The 16,958-nt window shown below is 48.6% G+C and overlaps 1 protein-coding gene across 1 annotated transcript in view; it reads right to left on the bottom strand.

The window, feature by feature from the left end:
- Positions 1-2,832: 2,832 nt before the first annotated feature.
- MLH3 (mutL homolog 3) overlaps positions 2,833-16,958 on the bottom strand; it is a 126,368-nt gene continuing 112,242 nt past the window's right edge. The window contains 2 exon segments of the mRNA XM_029598418.1: positions 2,833-3,114; positions 3,581-3,732. Of these exon segments, the coding sequence (XP_029454278.1) occupies positions 3,046-3,114; positions 3,581-3,732 (221 nt within the window). The 3' untranslated portion in view covers positions 2,833-3,045.

Raw genomic sequence — 16,958 nt, 5'->3', positions numbered from 1 at the left:
TATCCCTGACAACTGAAAAGCAGAATGTTAATACAAACAAAAAACACACTTTGAAATGTCTGTATGCCAATGCCAGAAGTCTAAGAAGTAAGATGGGAGAATTAGAATGTATAGCAGTGAATGATGACATAGACTTAACTGGCGTTTCAGGGACGTGGTGGAAAGAGGATAACCAATGGGACAGTGCTATACTGGGGTACAAATTATATCGCAATGACAGAGAGGAGCAGTCGGGAGGAGGTGTGGCGCTTTATGTCTGGGATGGCATAGAGTCCAACAGGATAAACATCCTGCATGAGATTCAATATACAATCGCATCTTTATGGGTAGAAATCCCTTGTGTGTTGGGGAAGAGAATAGTGATAGGAGTATACTACCGTCCACCTGGCCAAAATGGTGAGACGGATAATAAAATGCTAAGAGAGATTAGAGAAGCTAACCAAACTGGAACTGCAGTAATAATGGGAGATTTCAATTATCTAACTTAAACAAAGGGAGTCAGCGGTTAACCACAACAACCAAATTCAAAAACAATGTGGAACCCAACAAAAGGTTTTTAAATTATAGCCTAAGAAGGTGTCAGCAAGCCTGACGTTGTGTGACTTCTAAATAAAAGACACCAACTGGTCTTCTAATCATTTACCTTCATCATTTTTTAATACTTCAAAAATTATTTTTATAGCATTTTTTTAATAGCATTTTTTAATTTTTCTTTAAATAGTCCTCCATCCATAGAGATTATCATGACCTCCAGCGCTGTCCTCCCCTCCAGAGAGGCACCGGCCACAGACATTTGACTCTGTTGGATTGGGGAGCCGTTCACTGCATCGGGTGCAGCAGCCTGTTCGCAGCATGGCGAGGAGATAAAAAAAGAAAACCGCCGCGAGAAAAACTGCTGGCCAGCCCGGGGAAATCGATACAACTAAAAATAAACTTCATCTCCCGGCTGTCAAGAATGTAAAAACCTACCTGCCACCAAGGGGAAACCCTTGGTGGCAGGTAGGTAGGAAACCCTTGGTGGCAGGTAGGAAACCCTTGGTGGCAGGTAGGTAGGAAATCTGGCAATCCACACTCACTTCAATTAACAACCTCTTAAACTCCATCCAGCTTGCCCTTAACTCCACAAAAATGGAACTCATGGTTATCTCACCTCCTACCCCCCCTACATGCTACTCCCCTACTACATACTATTCCACCACACACACAATTTTCTCAACAAGTCCGAGATCTTGGAGTACTATTAGATGATCAAATGTCCCTCAAAAAATTTATTAATTCCACTCTTAAGGAGTGTTTCTTTAAGATCCACACACTCAAAAAAATTAAACCACTACTTCACTTCTCTGACTTTCGTACTGTGTTACAATCTATGGTCTTTTCGAAAATTGACTATTGTAATGCGTTACTATTAGGTCTGCCTAAAAATTCCATAAACCCACTACAAATCCTACAAAATACGACAGCTCGCATTCTCACGAATACACCTACAAGGGAACACATTACTCCCATACTTAAGAAATTACACTGGCTCCCTGTCCACTACCGTATACAATACAAGATATTATCACTCATTCACAAAGCCCTCCACAACCCAGAAATGAATTGGCCCTCCAACACCTTTCAATTCAATAATTCTAATAGGCCTATTAGAAATCCCTATATTGCTACTCTACAAACCCCATTACCTAAACTATTTAAATATGCATCCACCAAAGCTCGTGCCATTTCCATAGCTGGCCCTTCACTATGGAATTCTATGCCCACTGACCTACGCCTTGAACTGTCCTCCAAGACATTCAAGCAAAAGCTCAAGACATGGCTTTTTACTAAAGCCTACACTTGATTTTTCCGTGTTCCCCTTAACTCTCCTGTTTCTAATATGTTTCTAACTTTCTTGATCTCTCTTAACTCCTATTATTCCCTTTTCTTAGTCTGCCAATCTTTCATCTTATCTCTACACTTTTTCTCTCACCTTTAATTTAACTATGCCCTCCTCTTCTAGTCATTCTAGTACTATTGTTACTCCCTTATATCCATTGATTTTGCCCTTTGTACATTTGTATATAACCCTTTCCTTCCTTACCCTTTCTCTTCCCTTCCTGTTCCATTTTGCTCCCCTTTTTTGCTCCTGTTCCATTTTGCTCCCCACCCCTCCCATACCCCTAGTTTTTTAGCCTTAATACTAGATTCATTTATGCAATCACATTTATTTTACTCTATATTACTATCTAATATTCCGTTAAATAAGTTGTTCTTTCTTTATATTGTATTTTACTGTTTTAATTTATTGTTGAATTCAGCTATTATTATTCTGTTATATGTACACACAACTGCGTATTTTTGTTCTATGTACACCGACGTGATATCTCTGATGAGCGGCGGTATATAAAAACCAATAAATAAATAAATAAATAAATAAATAAACCAAGAACTCCTGGCACCGCTCTTCCTCTCACTACCTTTTATTTATTTATTTTTCAACTTTTTTTTTTTTTTTTTTAAACCAAACTTTACTACCAAAATGCTTTTCTTGAAGAGTCTGGGTTTGGGCAGTAGGGGAGTGAAGTGAGGGGGCTGGACCACCAGCTATCAGCCTATCGGCCGCAAGGGAAACAAAGCTCGGGGCTCCCAACCCCTGCTAGTTCAAAGTATACCTGAAAGGTTCGCTATCACTGGCACATACGTTATTGCATTGGTTCTCAACACTGTCTGCTTTTCAGGATGGCTAAAATGAATATGCATAAGATAGAAATGCATACACCAGGCTTCTCTTGCATATTCACTATAGAAAAGTTAGGTGACAGGATGCAGAAATACAGATCACACACACTCTCTAGGAAAGGTCTCAGGGCTTCTTTAATATAATGAACAAAATACTCATTGCTGTCGGTGAGTTCAGTCCACAAGCAATACTAGCCTCAAGTTTTACGGCCTCTCTTCTATACTCTTGACTGGCTCTTGGGCTTATGGAAGCCTACATCTTATTTCCTGGCCAAATTCTCTTGCCACCTTCTGATGAATACATGATTGGGAGGACAGTTGTTTTCACTGCTTGAAGAGCTGCCATGCTTTGACCAATTTTCGGAGCCTCTTCAGATTGGGTGGTGGCTTCTCCTAGTGAAACAACATACAGAGAGCTGGATGAAGCTTCCCACCCATATCATGCCCAGACCAGCCCTCCCACTGGGGCCCTCTTCTTTCACACAAGCATGAAGAACTTCCTAGCAAGAGATTTGCACTAGAAGAAAAAGGGATGCATAGTAAAGATTTGTCCTACAGAAAAACTAGACTGCCCCAAGGCCCCTTACATTCCCCATCTTCAGGCCTTTTCACATCTCTGAATCAGCAAGCAGCTGAGGAGAACTGGTTGCAGCCCTCCTTGAAAGAGAAATGGCAGCTGCTCTAAGAAACCCCTAATGTAGCATTTCAAATATATACAACTGTAGAAAATCCATACAATTCCTAAGCAGAGTCTGAAAGCTCTGCTGCCACCTCTTTCAGCCTCACAGCATCTTCTGCCCTCCGCATGTAAGTGAAGCCAGAGTGACAACCTTCCTTCTCTTATCTTTGTGCTTGGTACCTGGATCTTTGACTGCAAATGGTCTGTGTCTGCAAGAGGCAGCATGGAGGGTCTCCCATGCGCACACTGGAATGGTAAGTAGCACCTTGACAGAGCTTCAATAAGACTGCAGCTCTCTTCAGCACTCAGTCTGTCATTAAACTTAATGGCTCCTGGTAACAGAAAACAATGATCATAGTTAAAGATGCCCTACAGGGTCATCAGCACCATCTCCATTCCATCAAATACTTTGTCCCTGATTAAAGCAGAGTTGCTTACCTGTAACAGGGGTTCTCCTAGGACAGCAGGATGTTAGTCCTCACCCGATGGAGCCCGGCACAGAAAACTTATGTCAAAGTTTCTAGAACTTTGACTAGGCACACTGAGCATGCCCAGCATGTCCTAATCCACGTGGCATCCCTCTTAACATAGAATTATGTTAAAGAAAATAATAACCAAAGGAGAAACCCAACTCCGTGAGGTGGCGGGTGGGTTTTGGGAGGACTAACATCCTGCTGTCCTAGGAGAACACTTGTTACAGGTAAGCAACTCTGTTTTCTCCTAGGACAAGCAGGATGGCAGTTCTCACACATGGGTAAATCCCTAGCTATAGGCTGCTCCCCAACACAAAAAGGAGGGCCAACAGACACCACAGTGCTGTTGGTAACAGAGGGGGAGACAGCCTGAACCCAAACAACGGGCCCTAAGTAGGGAGAGCTGGGTTCTACATCTCAAAAGAGATTCTGGAGGACAGACTGGCTGAACCTATCATGTTGGCCATCCCTGTCCAGATAGTAGTGGGATGTGAATGTATGGAGAGAACTCCATGTCGCAGCCTTGCAGATCTCCTCCATGGGAACTGCTCGCAAGTGAGTCACCGACGTTGCCATGGCTCTGACAGAATGAGCCTTGATATGACCCCCAAGAAGCAGTGCCACCTGGGCGAAACAGAAGGAGATGCAATCTGCTAGCCAACTGAACAGTGTCTGTTTGGCAACGCCAACCCCAAACTTATTCCTATCAAAAGAAATAAAAAGTTGGGTGGACTGTCTATGGGCTTCTGTCCACTCCAGAGAGAAGGCTAATGCTCTCTTGCAGACCACACTGCAGTACTCATTCGCCTTGGTGTGAATGGGGTCTGAGAAAGAATATTGGCAGGACAACTGACTGATTTAGATGGAAATCAGACACCACCTTAGACAGGAACGGAGGACCATTCTGTCATGATAAAACTTGGTATAAGTTGGATAAGCCACTAAGGTCTGGAGCTCGCTGGCCCTGCATCCTGAAGTAACCACCACCAAAAATATGACCTTCCAGGTCAGGTACTTCAGATTATAGGTACTCAGTGGCTTAAAAGGAGCTTTCATCAGCTGTGCAAGCACCACGTTGAGTCCAAAGACACAGTGGAAGGCCCCAATGAAGCAGGCCTCACATAAAAAGTACAACGATGGGCTTACCCTCTACACTGTGGTGGTAAGCATCAATCGTACTGAGATGAACCCTAATGGAGTTGGTCTTTAAGCCAGCCTCCGAAAGGTGCAGAAGGTAATCAAGCAGTTTTGGGTTGTTTTTTTTTTTGGGGGGGGGGGGGGGGGGGCAAGAGAATGGATCTAGGGCTTTTTTCTCACACCACAAGGAAAACCTCCTCCACTTCAGTCCATAGGACTTTCTAGTGGAAGGCTTCCTAGAAGCCACCAGGACCCAAGACATCAGCAGAGAGATCAAGAGGTTGCAGAATCAGCCTCTCAACATCCAGGCTGTGAGTGCCAGGGCCTGGAGGTTGGAATCCTGGAGCTGCCTTGATCTTGTGTGGTGTGATGGGATCCGGGGAAGTCCCCAGTCTGATTGGTCTCTGGATGGACAACTCTCGAAGGAGTGGGAACCAGACCTGTCTCAGCCATTGAGGAGCTATGAGAATCATAGTCCCTCAGTCCTGATGAAGCTTCAAGAGAGTCTTTTGTTACCAGAAGAATCGGAGATATGTGTACAGAAGACCCTTGCCCCAATGGTGGGCAAAGGCGTCAAAGGCTGGTTCACAGTTTGTGCTGTACAAGGAACAGAACTGAGTCACCTTCCAACAGATCGACATCTGGGAGTCTCCAGAGGTGGAAGATCCGGTTTGCTACACTTTGGTTCAGCGACCACTTGTAGAGTCTGAAGGCCCAGCTCAGCCTGTCCGCTATCACATTCTCCGTTCTGGCTAGATACATGGTCCTGAGCATCATCCCGCAGGACAGGGCCCAGGACCAGATCTGGATCATTTCCTGACACAGGAGATATGATCCCGTGCCTCTCTCCTTGTTGACATACCACATCGCCACTTGGTTGTCGGTTTGGATCAGGACAATTTTGTTGGTCAGACGATCTCTGAAAGCCCATAGATCGCCCAGAACTCCAGGAAGTTGATTTGACACTGCAGCACACTGAGCCGACGATTTCAAAGTATTATCCACTATGATGCCTAGATCTTTTTCCTGGATGGTAGCTCCTAATAAGGAACCTAACCGTGTAACTACAGCAAGGGATATTTTTCCTTATATGCAACACCTTGGACTTGGTCCACATTAAATTTCATCTGCCATTTGGATGCCCAATCTTCCAGTCTCGCAAGGACCTCCTGTAATGTATCACAATCCTCTTGTGATTTAACTACTCTGAATAATTTTGCATCATCCGTAAATTTGATAACCTTACTCGTCGTATTCCTTTCCAGATCATTTATAAATATATTGAAAAGCACAGGTCCAAGTACAGATCCCTAAGGCACTCCACTGTTTTCCCTTTTCCATTGAGAAAATTGACCATTTAAATCCTACTCTCTGTTTCCTGTCTTTTAACCAGTTTGTAATCCACGAAAGGACATCACCTCCTATCCCATGACTTCCTGTGACCAAAAAGATCTCTATGTGCATGAATGCGTCCTTTAAATCGAGGGAGCACAGCCAATCCCCCTTTTGCAGGAGAACAATCAAGTGTGCCCAGGGAAACCATCTTGAACTTTTCTTTTTTGAGAAAACTGTTCAAGGCCCTTAGGACTAGGATGGGACGGAGTCCCCCTGTTCTCTATGGAATCAGGAAGTACAGGGAGCAGAATCCCTGCCCTCTTTACCCTGGTGGGACAGGCTTGACCACTTTGGACATTAAGTAGGTACCTCCTGATGCAGTATCTGCCTCCAAGACGGGCACGGAGGATAATTTGGAGGGTCACCCAATAGGTTCAATCGGTACCATACTGGGCCACTGGTTCGCGAAGAACTGTAGCCTACCTCCGACCGCAGGGGGGGTCCAGTGTCTCAGGTATGGGTGGCTGGCTCATGCTCCCTACCATAAGAACATAAGAAATTGCCATGCTGGGTCAGACCAAGGGTCCATCAAGCCCAGCATCAGGTTTCCAACAGTGGCCAATCCAGGCCATAAGAACCTGGCAAGTACCCAAAAACTAAGAAGATCCCATGCTACTGATGCAATTAATAGCAGTGGCTATTCCCTAAGTAAAATTGATTAATAGTCATTAATGGACTTCTCCTCCAAGAACTTATCCAAACCTTTTTTGAACCCAGCTACACTAACTGCACCTAACCACATCCTCTGGCAACAAATTCCAGAGCTTTATTGTGTGTTGAGTGAAAAAGAATTTTCTCCGATTAGTCTTAAATGTGTTACTTGCTAACTTCATGGAATTCCCCCTAGTCCTTCTGTTATTCGAAAGTGTAAATAACCGAGTCACATCTACTCGTTCAAGACCTCTCATGATCTTAAAGACCTCTATCATATCTCCCCTCAGCCGTCTCTTCTCCAAGCTGAACAGCCCTAACCTCTTCAGCCTTTCCTCATAGGGGAGCAGTTCCATCCCTTTTATCATTTTGGTTGCCCTTCTCTGTACCTTCTCCATTGCAACTATATCTTATTTGAGATGCGGCGACCAGAATTGTACACAGTATTCAAGGTGCGATCTCACCATGGAGCGATATAGAGGCATTATGACATTTTACGTTCTATTAACCATTCCCTTCCTAATAATTCCTAATATTCGGTTTGCTTTTTTGACTGCTGCAGCACACTGAGCTGACGATTTTAAAGGATTATCCACTATGATGCCTAGATCTTTTTCCTTGGTGGTAACTCCTAATATGGAACCTAACATCGTGTAACTACAGCAAGGGTTATTTTTCCCTATATGCAACACCTTGCACTTGTCCACATTAAATTTCATCTGTCATTTGGATGCCCAATCTTCCAGTCTTGCAAGGTCCTCCTGTAATGTATCACAGTCTGCTTGTGATTTAACTACTCTGAATAATTTTGTATCATCCGTAAATTTGATAACCTCACTCGTCATATACCATTCAGTCAAAATCCCGTCCCAGGATTTTGCTGGTGTGCCGGTTGGGGCTTGGGAGCTCCCTGCTGCCTGGAACAGCCGTAAGAGCACACCCTCTGGGAACTGGAGCAAGAGGGCGGAGGATAGTACTTTTTCTGGCGGTAGAAAGACTTCCTCTGCCCTTGTCTCGCTGAACACCTGGCTGAGGAAGGCGGGTCTGAAATGCTGGTGGAGAGTTGCTGGAGGATCTCATGGTGATCCTGTAACTGGGCCACTGCATCCCTCACCTTATCTCCAAAGAGATTCTCTCCCATGCCCAGCAGGTCAGCGAGTTGTTCTTGTACCTCCGTCCGGTTGGAAAGCCAAGGCCCACAGCCATGCCATTCTGCAGGTGCCGATTCCTGCTGCAGAGACTCTCACTGTGATCTTGAAAAAATCACAGGCGGAACGAACCTCGTGTTTCCCGCACTCCAGGCCTGACGCACTAGTGACAGAAAGGTGTCTTGCTGCTGTTGAGGCAGCCGCTCGGCCGCCTCCTGCACCTGCTTCCAGAGGTTGCAAGAGTATTGGCTCATGTAGAGCTGATAGGTGGTGATGCGGGCAATAAGCATAGGCCCCTGAAAAACCTCTCTCCCAAGGGCATCCAGCACTCTGTGATCCTGTCCTGGGGGGCGCCAAGGCATGGGTTCGACAGCACTTGGCCTTCTTGAGAGTGGATTAGACTACAACTGATTGGTGTGCCAGCTGGCGCTTTTCGAATCCAATAGCCTGTTGGATGAGGTAAATCCTGTCCGCCCTTCCTGTTAACAGGAGGAACCGTGAGGGGGTACTCCCAAATCCTCAACAGCAAATCAAAAATTTCATGCACCAGGACTGCCATGACTTCTTTAGGAGCTGCCACAAACTAAAGGATCTCCAGCATCTTGTGCTCGGCATCCTCAGTCATTAACAAATGGAATCGTTTCTGCCATTGCCCGCACAAAACCTGCGAAGGTCAGGTCATCAGGGGGAGACTTCCTTCGCTCCTCTGGAGGACAGGGCTCCGAGGGGAGACCCTCCGAGTCCTCTAAGGAGGATTCAGCAGTGTCATCCCCCCAGGAATCATAAGGCGCTTCATTTTCATTGTAATCCCCAGTGGATGGGGCCCTAGGTGCTTGGCCTTCATTCAGGGGCATAGGCACTGGTGCCGGCTCTGGCAAAGTCGTATGGGGACTACAGGCTGTGGTAGCAGCGCCAGCATCGATAAGGCCTCCTCCTCAGAGGAACCAGCGACAACCACTGCATCGGTTGGGGGAAGCATCGGTGCCCTGCTGGTCACCGGTGGCTGCCTGGGAACCGATGCCAGCTGGGTCAGTAAGACACCGATAAGCACATTAAGGCGCTCCGGCAGCAGTTCTAACAGGGAGAGCCCAGGCACCGATACTGTCTGTGCCACCAGCTCAATGCCCTGGAGCACCCGATCAACCACTAGCTGGACTCTGCACTTTAACTCCTCCTCTAAGGTTGCCAATGCCAAAACAGACTAGGAGGTAAAAGGGCAAGCCAGATCTTTCCTGGAGCTTCGGGTGGATCAGTGACTGACACCTGGACTGGTGGAGACTGTCACAGACCCACCGGCACAGATTGAGGATCGGCACTCCTCGCCATGGGTTGCTTCGGAGGCATCACGGCAAGCACCAGTGCCAACCCGAGCCTGGCCGTGTGCATCAAAGGTGACCAGTGTCAATGGTTCCTTGGCTTCCCTCTGTGCTCGACCCAGTCTTTCCCCGGTGTCGAGGTTGATAACGAACCAGACGTCCTTGACCTGGAAGAGACCGACAGTGGTCAGTCCCCGGCGCCACTGACGGAACATAGGGCCCTGCCGGGGTTGAGGGCTCAGTGTCCATTGGTGCAGCTCTTCGGTCCTTCGGCATCAATGCCGATGCTGTCTCGGACTTGCTCGCCCCAAACAGTTTCTCCATCTTATTGAGGTGAGCTAGACGTCCCTTTGGGGTCATTTGGTTGCACATGCAGCACCCCCATTTGGTTGCACATGCAGCACCCCCATTTGGGGGTGCTGCATGTGCAACCCCCATTTGGGGGTGCAGCACCCCCATTTGGGGGTGCTGCATGTGCATGTGCAGCACCCCCATTTGGTTGCACATGCAGCACCCCCAGACAAATTGCATATTATTAACTGTGTTACAGTTAATAATATGCAATTTTAAGCAAAATTAAATTTCAATTTACCTTACATTTAATTTAAGTTCAACATGCCATTGGCCTAATTTTAATTAAATTACGAAAATATTTAAGGATTTATTGTTATTGTTCAATGTTCTTTGTATTATGAATGGATTATATGTTATTGTTCAATGTTCTTTGTAAAAAAACCCTGATCTGACTTCCCAGACCAGGGCTATCTTTTCGTTCCATGTAAACCGGACTGATTTGTATTGTATACAGGAATTCCGGTATATAAAAATTAAAAATAAATAAATAAATAAATAATAAATGTGATGCCCCCAGGCAGAGGATGCACACTTCATGTGGATCCATGATGGACATAGTCCTTGGGCACTGGGGGCATCAGCGAAAACCTGACGATGCCTTGATGACATGAACTAAGAGAGGCAAAAAATGAGAGGCTGCAGGCTGTTGATGCCGGCGGGCACTGAGTCACCGCTGCCACAGGGGAACGAAGCAAAAAAACATACTGAACTGGCAAAAAACCTGACTGAGAAGCGAGGGGGGAACCAAAGAGGGACCCAAATCAAGGAAAAACTGCAAAACACACTGATGAATCGGTGCAAAGTGTTCACTTTTTTTTTTTTTTTTTTTTTTTTAACAAAACCACGAGCTCACAAACTGCTATGCAACAGCTCCATGGAAAAAAAGACTGAAGAGGGACTCCAAGCGGCCGTGTGGATTAGGGCATGCTGGGCATGCTCAGTGTGCCTAGTCAAAGTTCTAGAAACTTTGACATAAGTTTTCCATGCTGGGCTCCATCAAATGTACCCATGTGTGAGGACTACCATTTATTTTATTTAACATTTTTATATACCGGGATTCATGCAAAATTTGCATATCGTCTCGGTTTACATTGTAACTGAAAAACAAGCATGAGAGAATGCTAATTACATAGAACAGGGCATAAAACTTGGGACAGAATACGTGGGGAAAAACTTGGAACATAATAGAAGCAAAAACGAAAATTTATCTTATTATAATATGTGATATTATAAGCTTGGTTTGAAAGTCTTTATATAGCCTGTTGGCTAGTGTGGTGGTGTTGAGGTATATTCTTATCATAATTGGAACGCTTGCTCGAATAGCCAGGTTTTTAGTCTCTTTTTGAAGTTGATTGGGCATTGTTCTGTCCGGAGTACTGTCGGTAGAGAGTTCCATAGTGTTGGACCTGCTGCAGACATGGTACGTTTGCTTAGAGAAGTTTTGAAGTGTGTTGTTAGGAGAGTGTTTTTGTAAGCTGTTCTCGTTGGTCTGGTTGGTAGATGAAATTGAAGTGGAATGTTGAGTTCCAGAGGAATGAACTTGTGGATGGTTTTGTGAACGATTGTTAGTGTTTTGTATAAGATTCTGTACTTTATTGGGAGCCAATGTAGGTTCCTTAAGATGGGGGTAATATGGTCTCTCTTGTTGGTCTTAGTATCCTGGCTGCGGCGTTTTGCAGCATTTGAAGGGGTTTAAGGGTGTTAGCTGGAAAGGAAAATTAGTTTCTTACCTGATAATTTTCGTTCCTGTAGTACCAAGGATCAGTCCAGGACACCTGGGTTGTGACTCCGCACCAGTAGATGGAGACAGATTAAAACTTGTGGGCGGAGCCATATATAAGCCCCTGTGCCAGTCACAGCCCCTCAGTCATACGTAATGTCAAAGTAGAAAATCCAAAAGCCAACATAGCTAACTATAGAAACTCACTAAGAAAACGAAAACAACTCCAACACCCCTACAGGAAAACAGACTCCCCAACCGGGAGAGCGAACAAAACAAGGGGTCAGCGTATTAAAAAACAACAATGAGCGGACTCTCCGTTACTATAGCGCAACAGTGCGGGCGGGATCCTGGACTGATCCTTGGTACTACAGGAACGAAAATTATCAGGTAAGAAACTAATTTTCCTTTCCCTGTACGTACCAGGATCAGTCCAGGACACCTGGGATGTACCAGAGCTAAGTTACCGAGGGTGGGAAGCAGAGAGTCCCGCTCTCCAAATCCCCCAGCATCAGTAGCCTGAACATCCAACCGGTAATGTTTAATGAATGTATGCAACGATTTCCAGGTAGCCGCCCTGCAAATCTCTTGAGGCGATACCTGAGAAAATTCCGCCCAAGACGCAGCATGAGACTTCGTTGAATGAGCACGAAGACCCACCGGCGGTGATTTACCGCGCAAAATGTACGCGGAACCAATGGCCTCCTTGAGCCAACGGGCGATCGTCGTGCGGGATGCAGCAGAACCTTTCTTTGGACCCGATGTCAACACAAACAGATGATCCGTCAACCGAAAAGAATTTGTGACCTCTAGATAGCGAAGAAGAGACCTCCGCACATCTAGCTTTCTCAAGTCCCTTGATTTCGGGTCAGAAGACTCCCCTACCGCAAAAGAAGGAAGTTCAACTGATTGATTCAAATGAAAAGCCGATACGACCTTAGGCAGAAAAGATGGAACGGTCCGCAAGGAATCCCCCGAATCGGAAATGCGCAAGAAGGGCTCCCTACAGGACAAAGCCTGCAACTCGGAAACTCGACGAGCCGACGCAATCGCTATCAGGAATACAGTCTTCAACGTGAGATCTTTGATCGTAGAACGCTTCAGAGGCTCAAACGGAGCTGAGCATAAGGCCGAGAGCACCCAGTTGAGGTTCCAAGACGGACAAGGGAACCGCAAAGGAGGACGGAGGTGTTTCGCTCCCCTAAGAAAACGGGAAATATCAGGGTGGAGAGCCAGGGAGACTCCCCTGACTTTACCACGCAAACAACCAAGCGCCGCCACTTGGACGTAGGGAACTGCATGCTAAACCTTTGGCCAGCCCAGCCTGGAGAAAAGCCAAAATATCAGGAATAGTAGCGGAAGTGGGATCCAGACCCCGCTCTACGCACCACTCTTCAAAAACTACCCAGACTCTAACATAAGCCAGAGATGTAGACTGCTTCCTGGATCTCAGCAACGTGGCAACTACCGCATCTGAGTAACCTTTGCGCTTCAATCGATTCCTCTCAAAAGCCATGCCGCGAGACAGAAGTGATCCGCATCCTCTAAACAGACGGGGCCCTGACGAAGGAGCCCCGGAAACCCCTGTAGACGAAGGGGCGGCGCCACCGACAATTGGATCAGATCCGCAAACCACGGACGGCGCGGCCATTCCGGCGCCACCATGATCACGTTGGACGGGTGCAATTCTATGCGCCGCAGGATTTTGCCGATCATGGGCCACGGTGGGAACACATACAGTAGCACCTCCGCTGGCCAGGGAAGAGCTAACGCGTCGACCCCTTCTGCTCCTCTTTCTCGGCGTCGACTGAAAAATCTCGGAGCTTTTGAGTTGTTCCACGTGGCCATCAGGTCCATGTGGGGCGTTCCCCAAGTCCTGCAAATGAGAAGAAACGCTTCTTCCGCCAGCTCCCACTCTCCCGGATCCAGGTGGTGCCGGCTGAGGAAGTCCGCCTGGACATTGTCGACTCCTGCTATGTGAGACGCAGCGAGATCGCTGAGATGCCGCTCTGCCCAGGCCATCAAGGAACGCGCTTCCTCCGCTACTTGAGGGCTTTTCGTCCCGCCCTGGCGATTGATGTAAGCCACGGTGGTAGCGTTGTCCGACAATACTCGGATCGCCTTTCCTCGTACGAGGGGTAGAAAAGCTTGCAGTGCCAGACAGACTGCCCTGGACTCTAGGCGGTTGATAGACCACCGGGTCTGATCTTCTGACCACAGACCTTGAACCGATTTCCCTTGGCAAACTGCACCCCAACCGGAAAGACTGGCATCCGTGGTCACCACTGTCCAGTTGGGAAGGAGAAGAGATACTCCACAGGAGAGATGTTTGGAGTCCAGCCACCAGCTCAGGCTGGAGCGCGCCTGACTGTCGAGAGGCAGTGGAAGATAAAATTCCTCTGAAATCGGTTTCCAGTGGGAAAGCAATGAAGACTGCAGCGGCCGTAGGTGAGCGAATGCCCAAGGGACTAACGCCAGCGTGGAGGCCATAGATCTGAGAACCGTCAGGTAATCCCAGACTCGCGGACGGTGCTGAGACAAAAGACGTCGCACCTGAGACTGTAATTTGCATATCCGTTCCTGAGAGAGAATCACTCTGCCCCGTTTTGTGTCGAAGACGGCTCCTAGATACTCCAAGGACTGAGTGGGTTCCAGATGACTCTTGTTGTAGTTGACCACCCAGCCCAGGGACTGCAAGAATTGAAGCACCTTGGCTACCGCCTGCCGACACAAGCTCTCTGACTTCGCCCGAATCAGCCAATCGTCGAGGTAAGGGTGAACCAGGAGGCCTTCCCGACGTAAGTGCGCCGCCACCACCACCATCACTTTCGTGAATGTCCGAGGCGCTGTCGCCAGGCCGAACGGAAGAGCCCGGAACTGGAAGTGTCTTCCCAAAATGCAAAACCGCAGGAACCGCTGGAACGCTGGTTGGATGCCCACATGAAGGTATGCTTCTGTGAGATCTAGTGACGCAAGGAATTCTCCTGGCCGCACTGACGCGATCACCGAACGAATGGTCTCCATCTTGAAGTGAGGGACCCGAAGGCATCTGTTGACTCCTTTGAGATCCAGAATGGGTCGGAAAGTGCCGTCTTTCTTGGGAACTATGAAGTAAATGGAATAACGGCCCTTGCCGTACTGATCGGCCGGAACCGGAGAGATGGCCCCCAAGCTTTCTAGTCTTCGAATGGTATCTAGCACCGCCGCTTTCTTCTTGGGATCTTTGCAGGGCGAGACCAGGAATTTGTCCACTGGGATGCGAGCAAAATCTAACTCGTAACCGTGTCTTATCACATTGAGGACCCACTGATCCGACGTAATGCTGGCCCATTCCTCGAGGAACAAGGATAGACGCGCCCCCACGTTTGGGACAACGTGCTGAGGACGCAAGGAGGGATGGGCCGGCCGAACTTCATTGCGAAGGCTTGGACCCTGCACCCGACGGGGCTCCTCCTTGCCTGCCAAAACGTTTGCCTCGAAAGGACTGCTGCCAGTGAGTGTTCCGAGAAGAGGACGGTCTATAAGAGGACCCGGTGGATCTTTGCGGCCTGGACTTTCGGGGTCCCCGGAAACGAGCTCTGCTGGAAAACGAAGAGCGCTCCCGGGCCCTATCCTCTGGCAGCTTAAACGCTCGGTTCTCACCTAGTGAAACCATTAAGTCATCTAACTCCTTTCCGAACAGCAATTTCCCTTTAAAGGGTAACGCCCCGAGGTGAGCCTTGGACGAACCATCCGCCGCCCAGTTGCGTAGCCAAAGAAGACGGCGTGCCGACACCGCTGCTACCATGGACCTAGCTGAAGTGCGTAAAAGATCATGGAGCGCATCAGCCCCATATGCAATAGCCGCTTCCAACCTATCTGCTTGGGAAGTCTCCTCCGGAGAGAGATCCGCATTAGCCTGCAATACCTGGGCCCAGCGCAGACTAGCACGCATAGCAAAGTTCGTGCAAATGGCAGCTCGTACTCCTAGGGCGGAAACCTCAAAAATCTTTTTGAGTTGAACCTCCAACTTTCGGTCCTGAATATCCCGGAGGGCTGTTGCTCCCGTGACCGGGATGGTAGACCTCTTCGTGACAGCGGAGACCGCCGAATCCACCTTCGGGAGTCTGAGGAGTTCCAACGCCTCCTCCGGTAAAGGGTAGAGCTTATCCATGGCTTTGCTGACTTTCAAACCCAGCTCCGGAGTATCCCATTCCTTGAAGAGGATATCCGTGGATGAAAAATGAAAAGGGAAGGCGACCGCCGGCCCTGTGAGGCCGAGCAAAACGGGATCCATGTTCGCCTCCTGGCGGACCACCACTGGGGGAGCCTCAATCCCCAGCTCCTGGAGAATGGCTGGGATGAGAGGTGACAGTTCCTCTCTGCGGAATAGCCGCACCACCTTGGGGTCATCCTCGTCTAAGGCCTGTGCACCTTTCCCTGCACTAGGCTGTGCCATTGCATCCGGTGCTGCCGTCCCGGCCCCCATCAGGGGCTCTTCGGAGGCCTCCGTATCCGTCCCGGGGGAATCCTCGGAATCCGATTCCTGCGGCAGCCCCCGGGGAAGCCGCTTCCCCCGGGACGAGCCCTGGGCGATCTCCGCACCCTTCCTGGCCTTCTTTTTCCGAGGCGGGGACTTGCGGATAGCAGTACGCGAGACATCCCCCCGTATGCGCTTGCTGCGCTTATATCTGAGGACTTTGCGCAGCAACAGCGCAAAGTCCTCAGAAAATTCTCCGGAACCCGCTGAATCGCTACTCGAGTCCCCCCGGGACCGAATCCCCTCCGAGGGGACCTCCCTCGCCTTGTCACGCTGCGGGGAAAGCGCGGGAGGTAGAGACGAAGCCCCCACTGTCTCTCTGGAAATTTCCCGGCCCGTGGCCAAAATGGCTGCCACTCCCGCGCTAAGCGGGAACAGCTCCTGAGGAGTGTCAGAGGGGCCCCCACCTCGCGGCGGCGATCGCACGACCCGGGACCGAGCTCTCCGAGGTGCTGCTGAGGTGCCCTCATCACCCGGGACACAAGCCGAACAAAGGCTGTCCCAGGAGAGACGCGCGCGCGCCGAGCCGCAGGCCCTGCACTGCGAACCGCGAGGCATGCCGGCGAACGCGGGAAAACAGAGACGCGAAAAGAAAATTCACCTCAGAGGAATAAAATTCAAAATAACCAAAACGGCGCAATTCGGCGACCTCCCCCCTGCAGGCGACGCCCCCCACCGACCGAAACGGAACGGCAACGCCAAGGAACAGAGAGCCGCAAAAAAATAAAAGTAAAACTTTTTTTTTTTTTTTTTTTAACAGAAAAAAACGCGCTGTCCCTGGTTCTGAAAGCCCTATTTCCTGCAGGGGTGAGTGAACCAGGCTCCCTGGTGTCACCCCTGACGCT

This window comes from Rhinatrema bivittatum, chromosome 4, assembly GCF_901001135.1.
Source record: "Rhinatrema bivittatum chromosome 4, aRhiBiv1.1, whole genome shotgun sequence".
Lineage (NCBI taxonomy): Eukaryota > Metazoa > Chordata > Amphibia > Gymnophiona > Rhinatrematidae > Rhinatrema > Rhinatrema bivittatum.
This window is presented reverse-complemented; position numbering and strand designations above follow the sequence as displayed.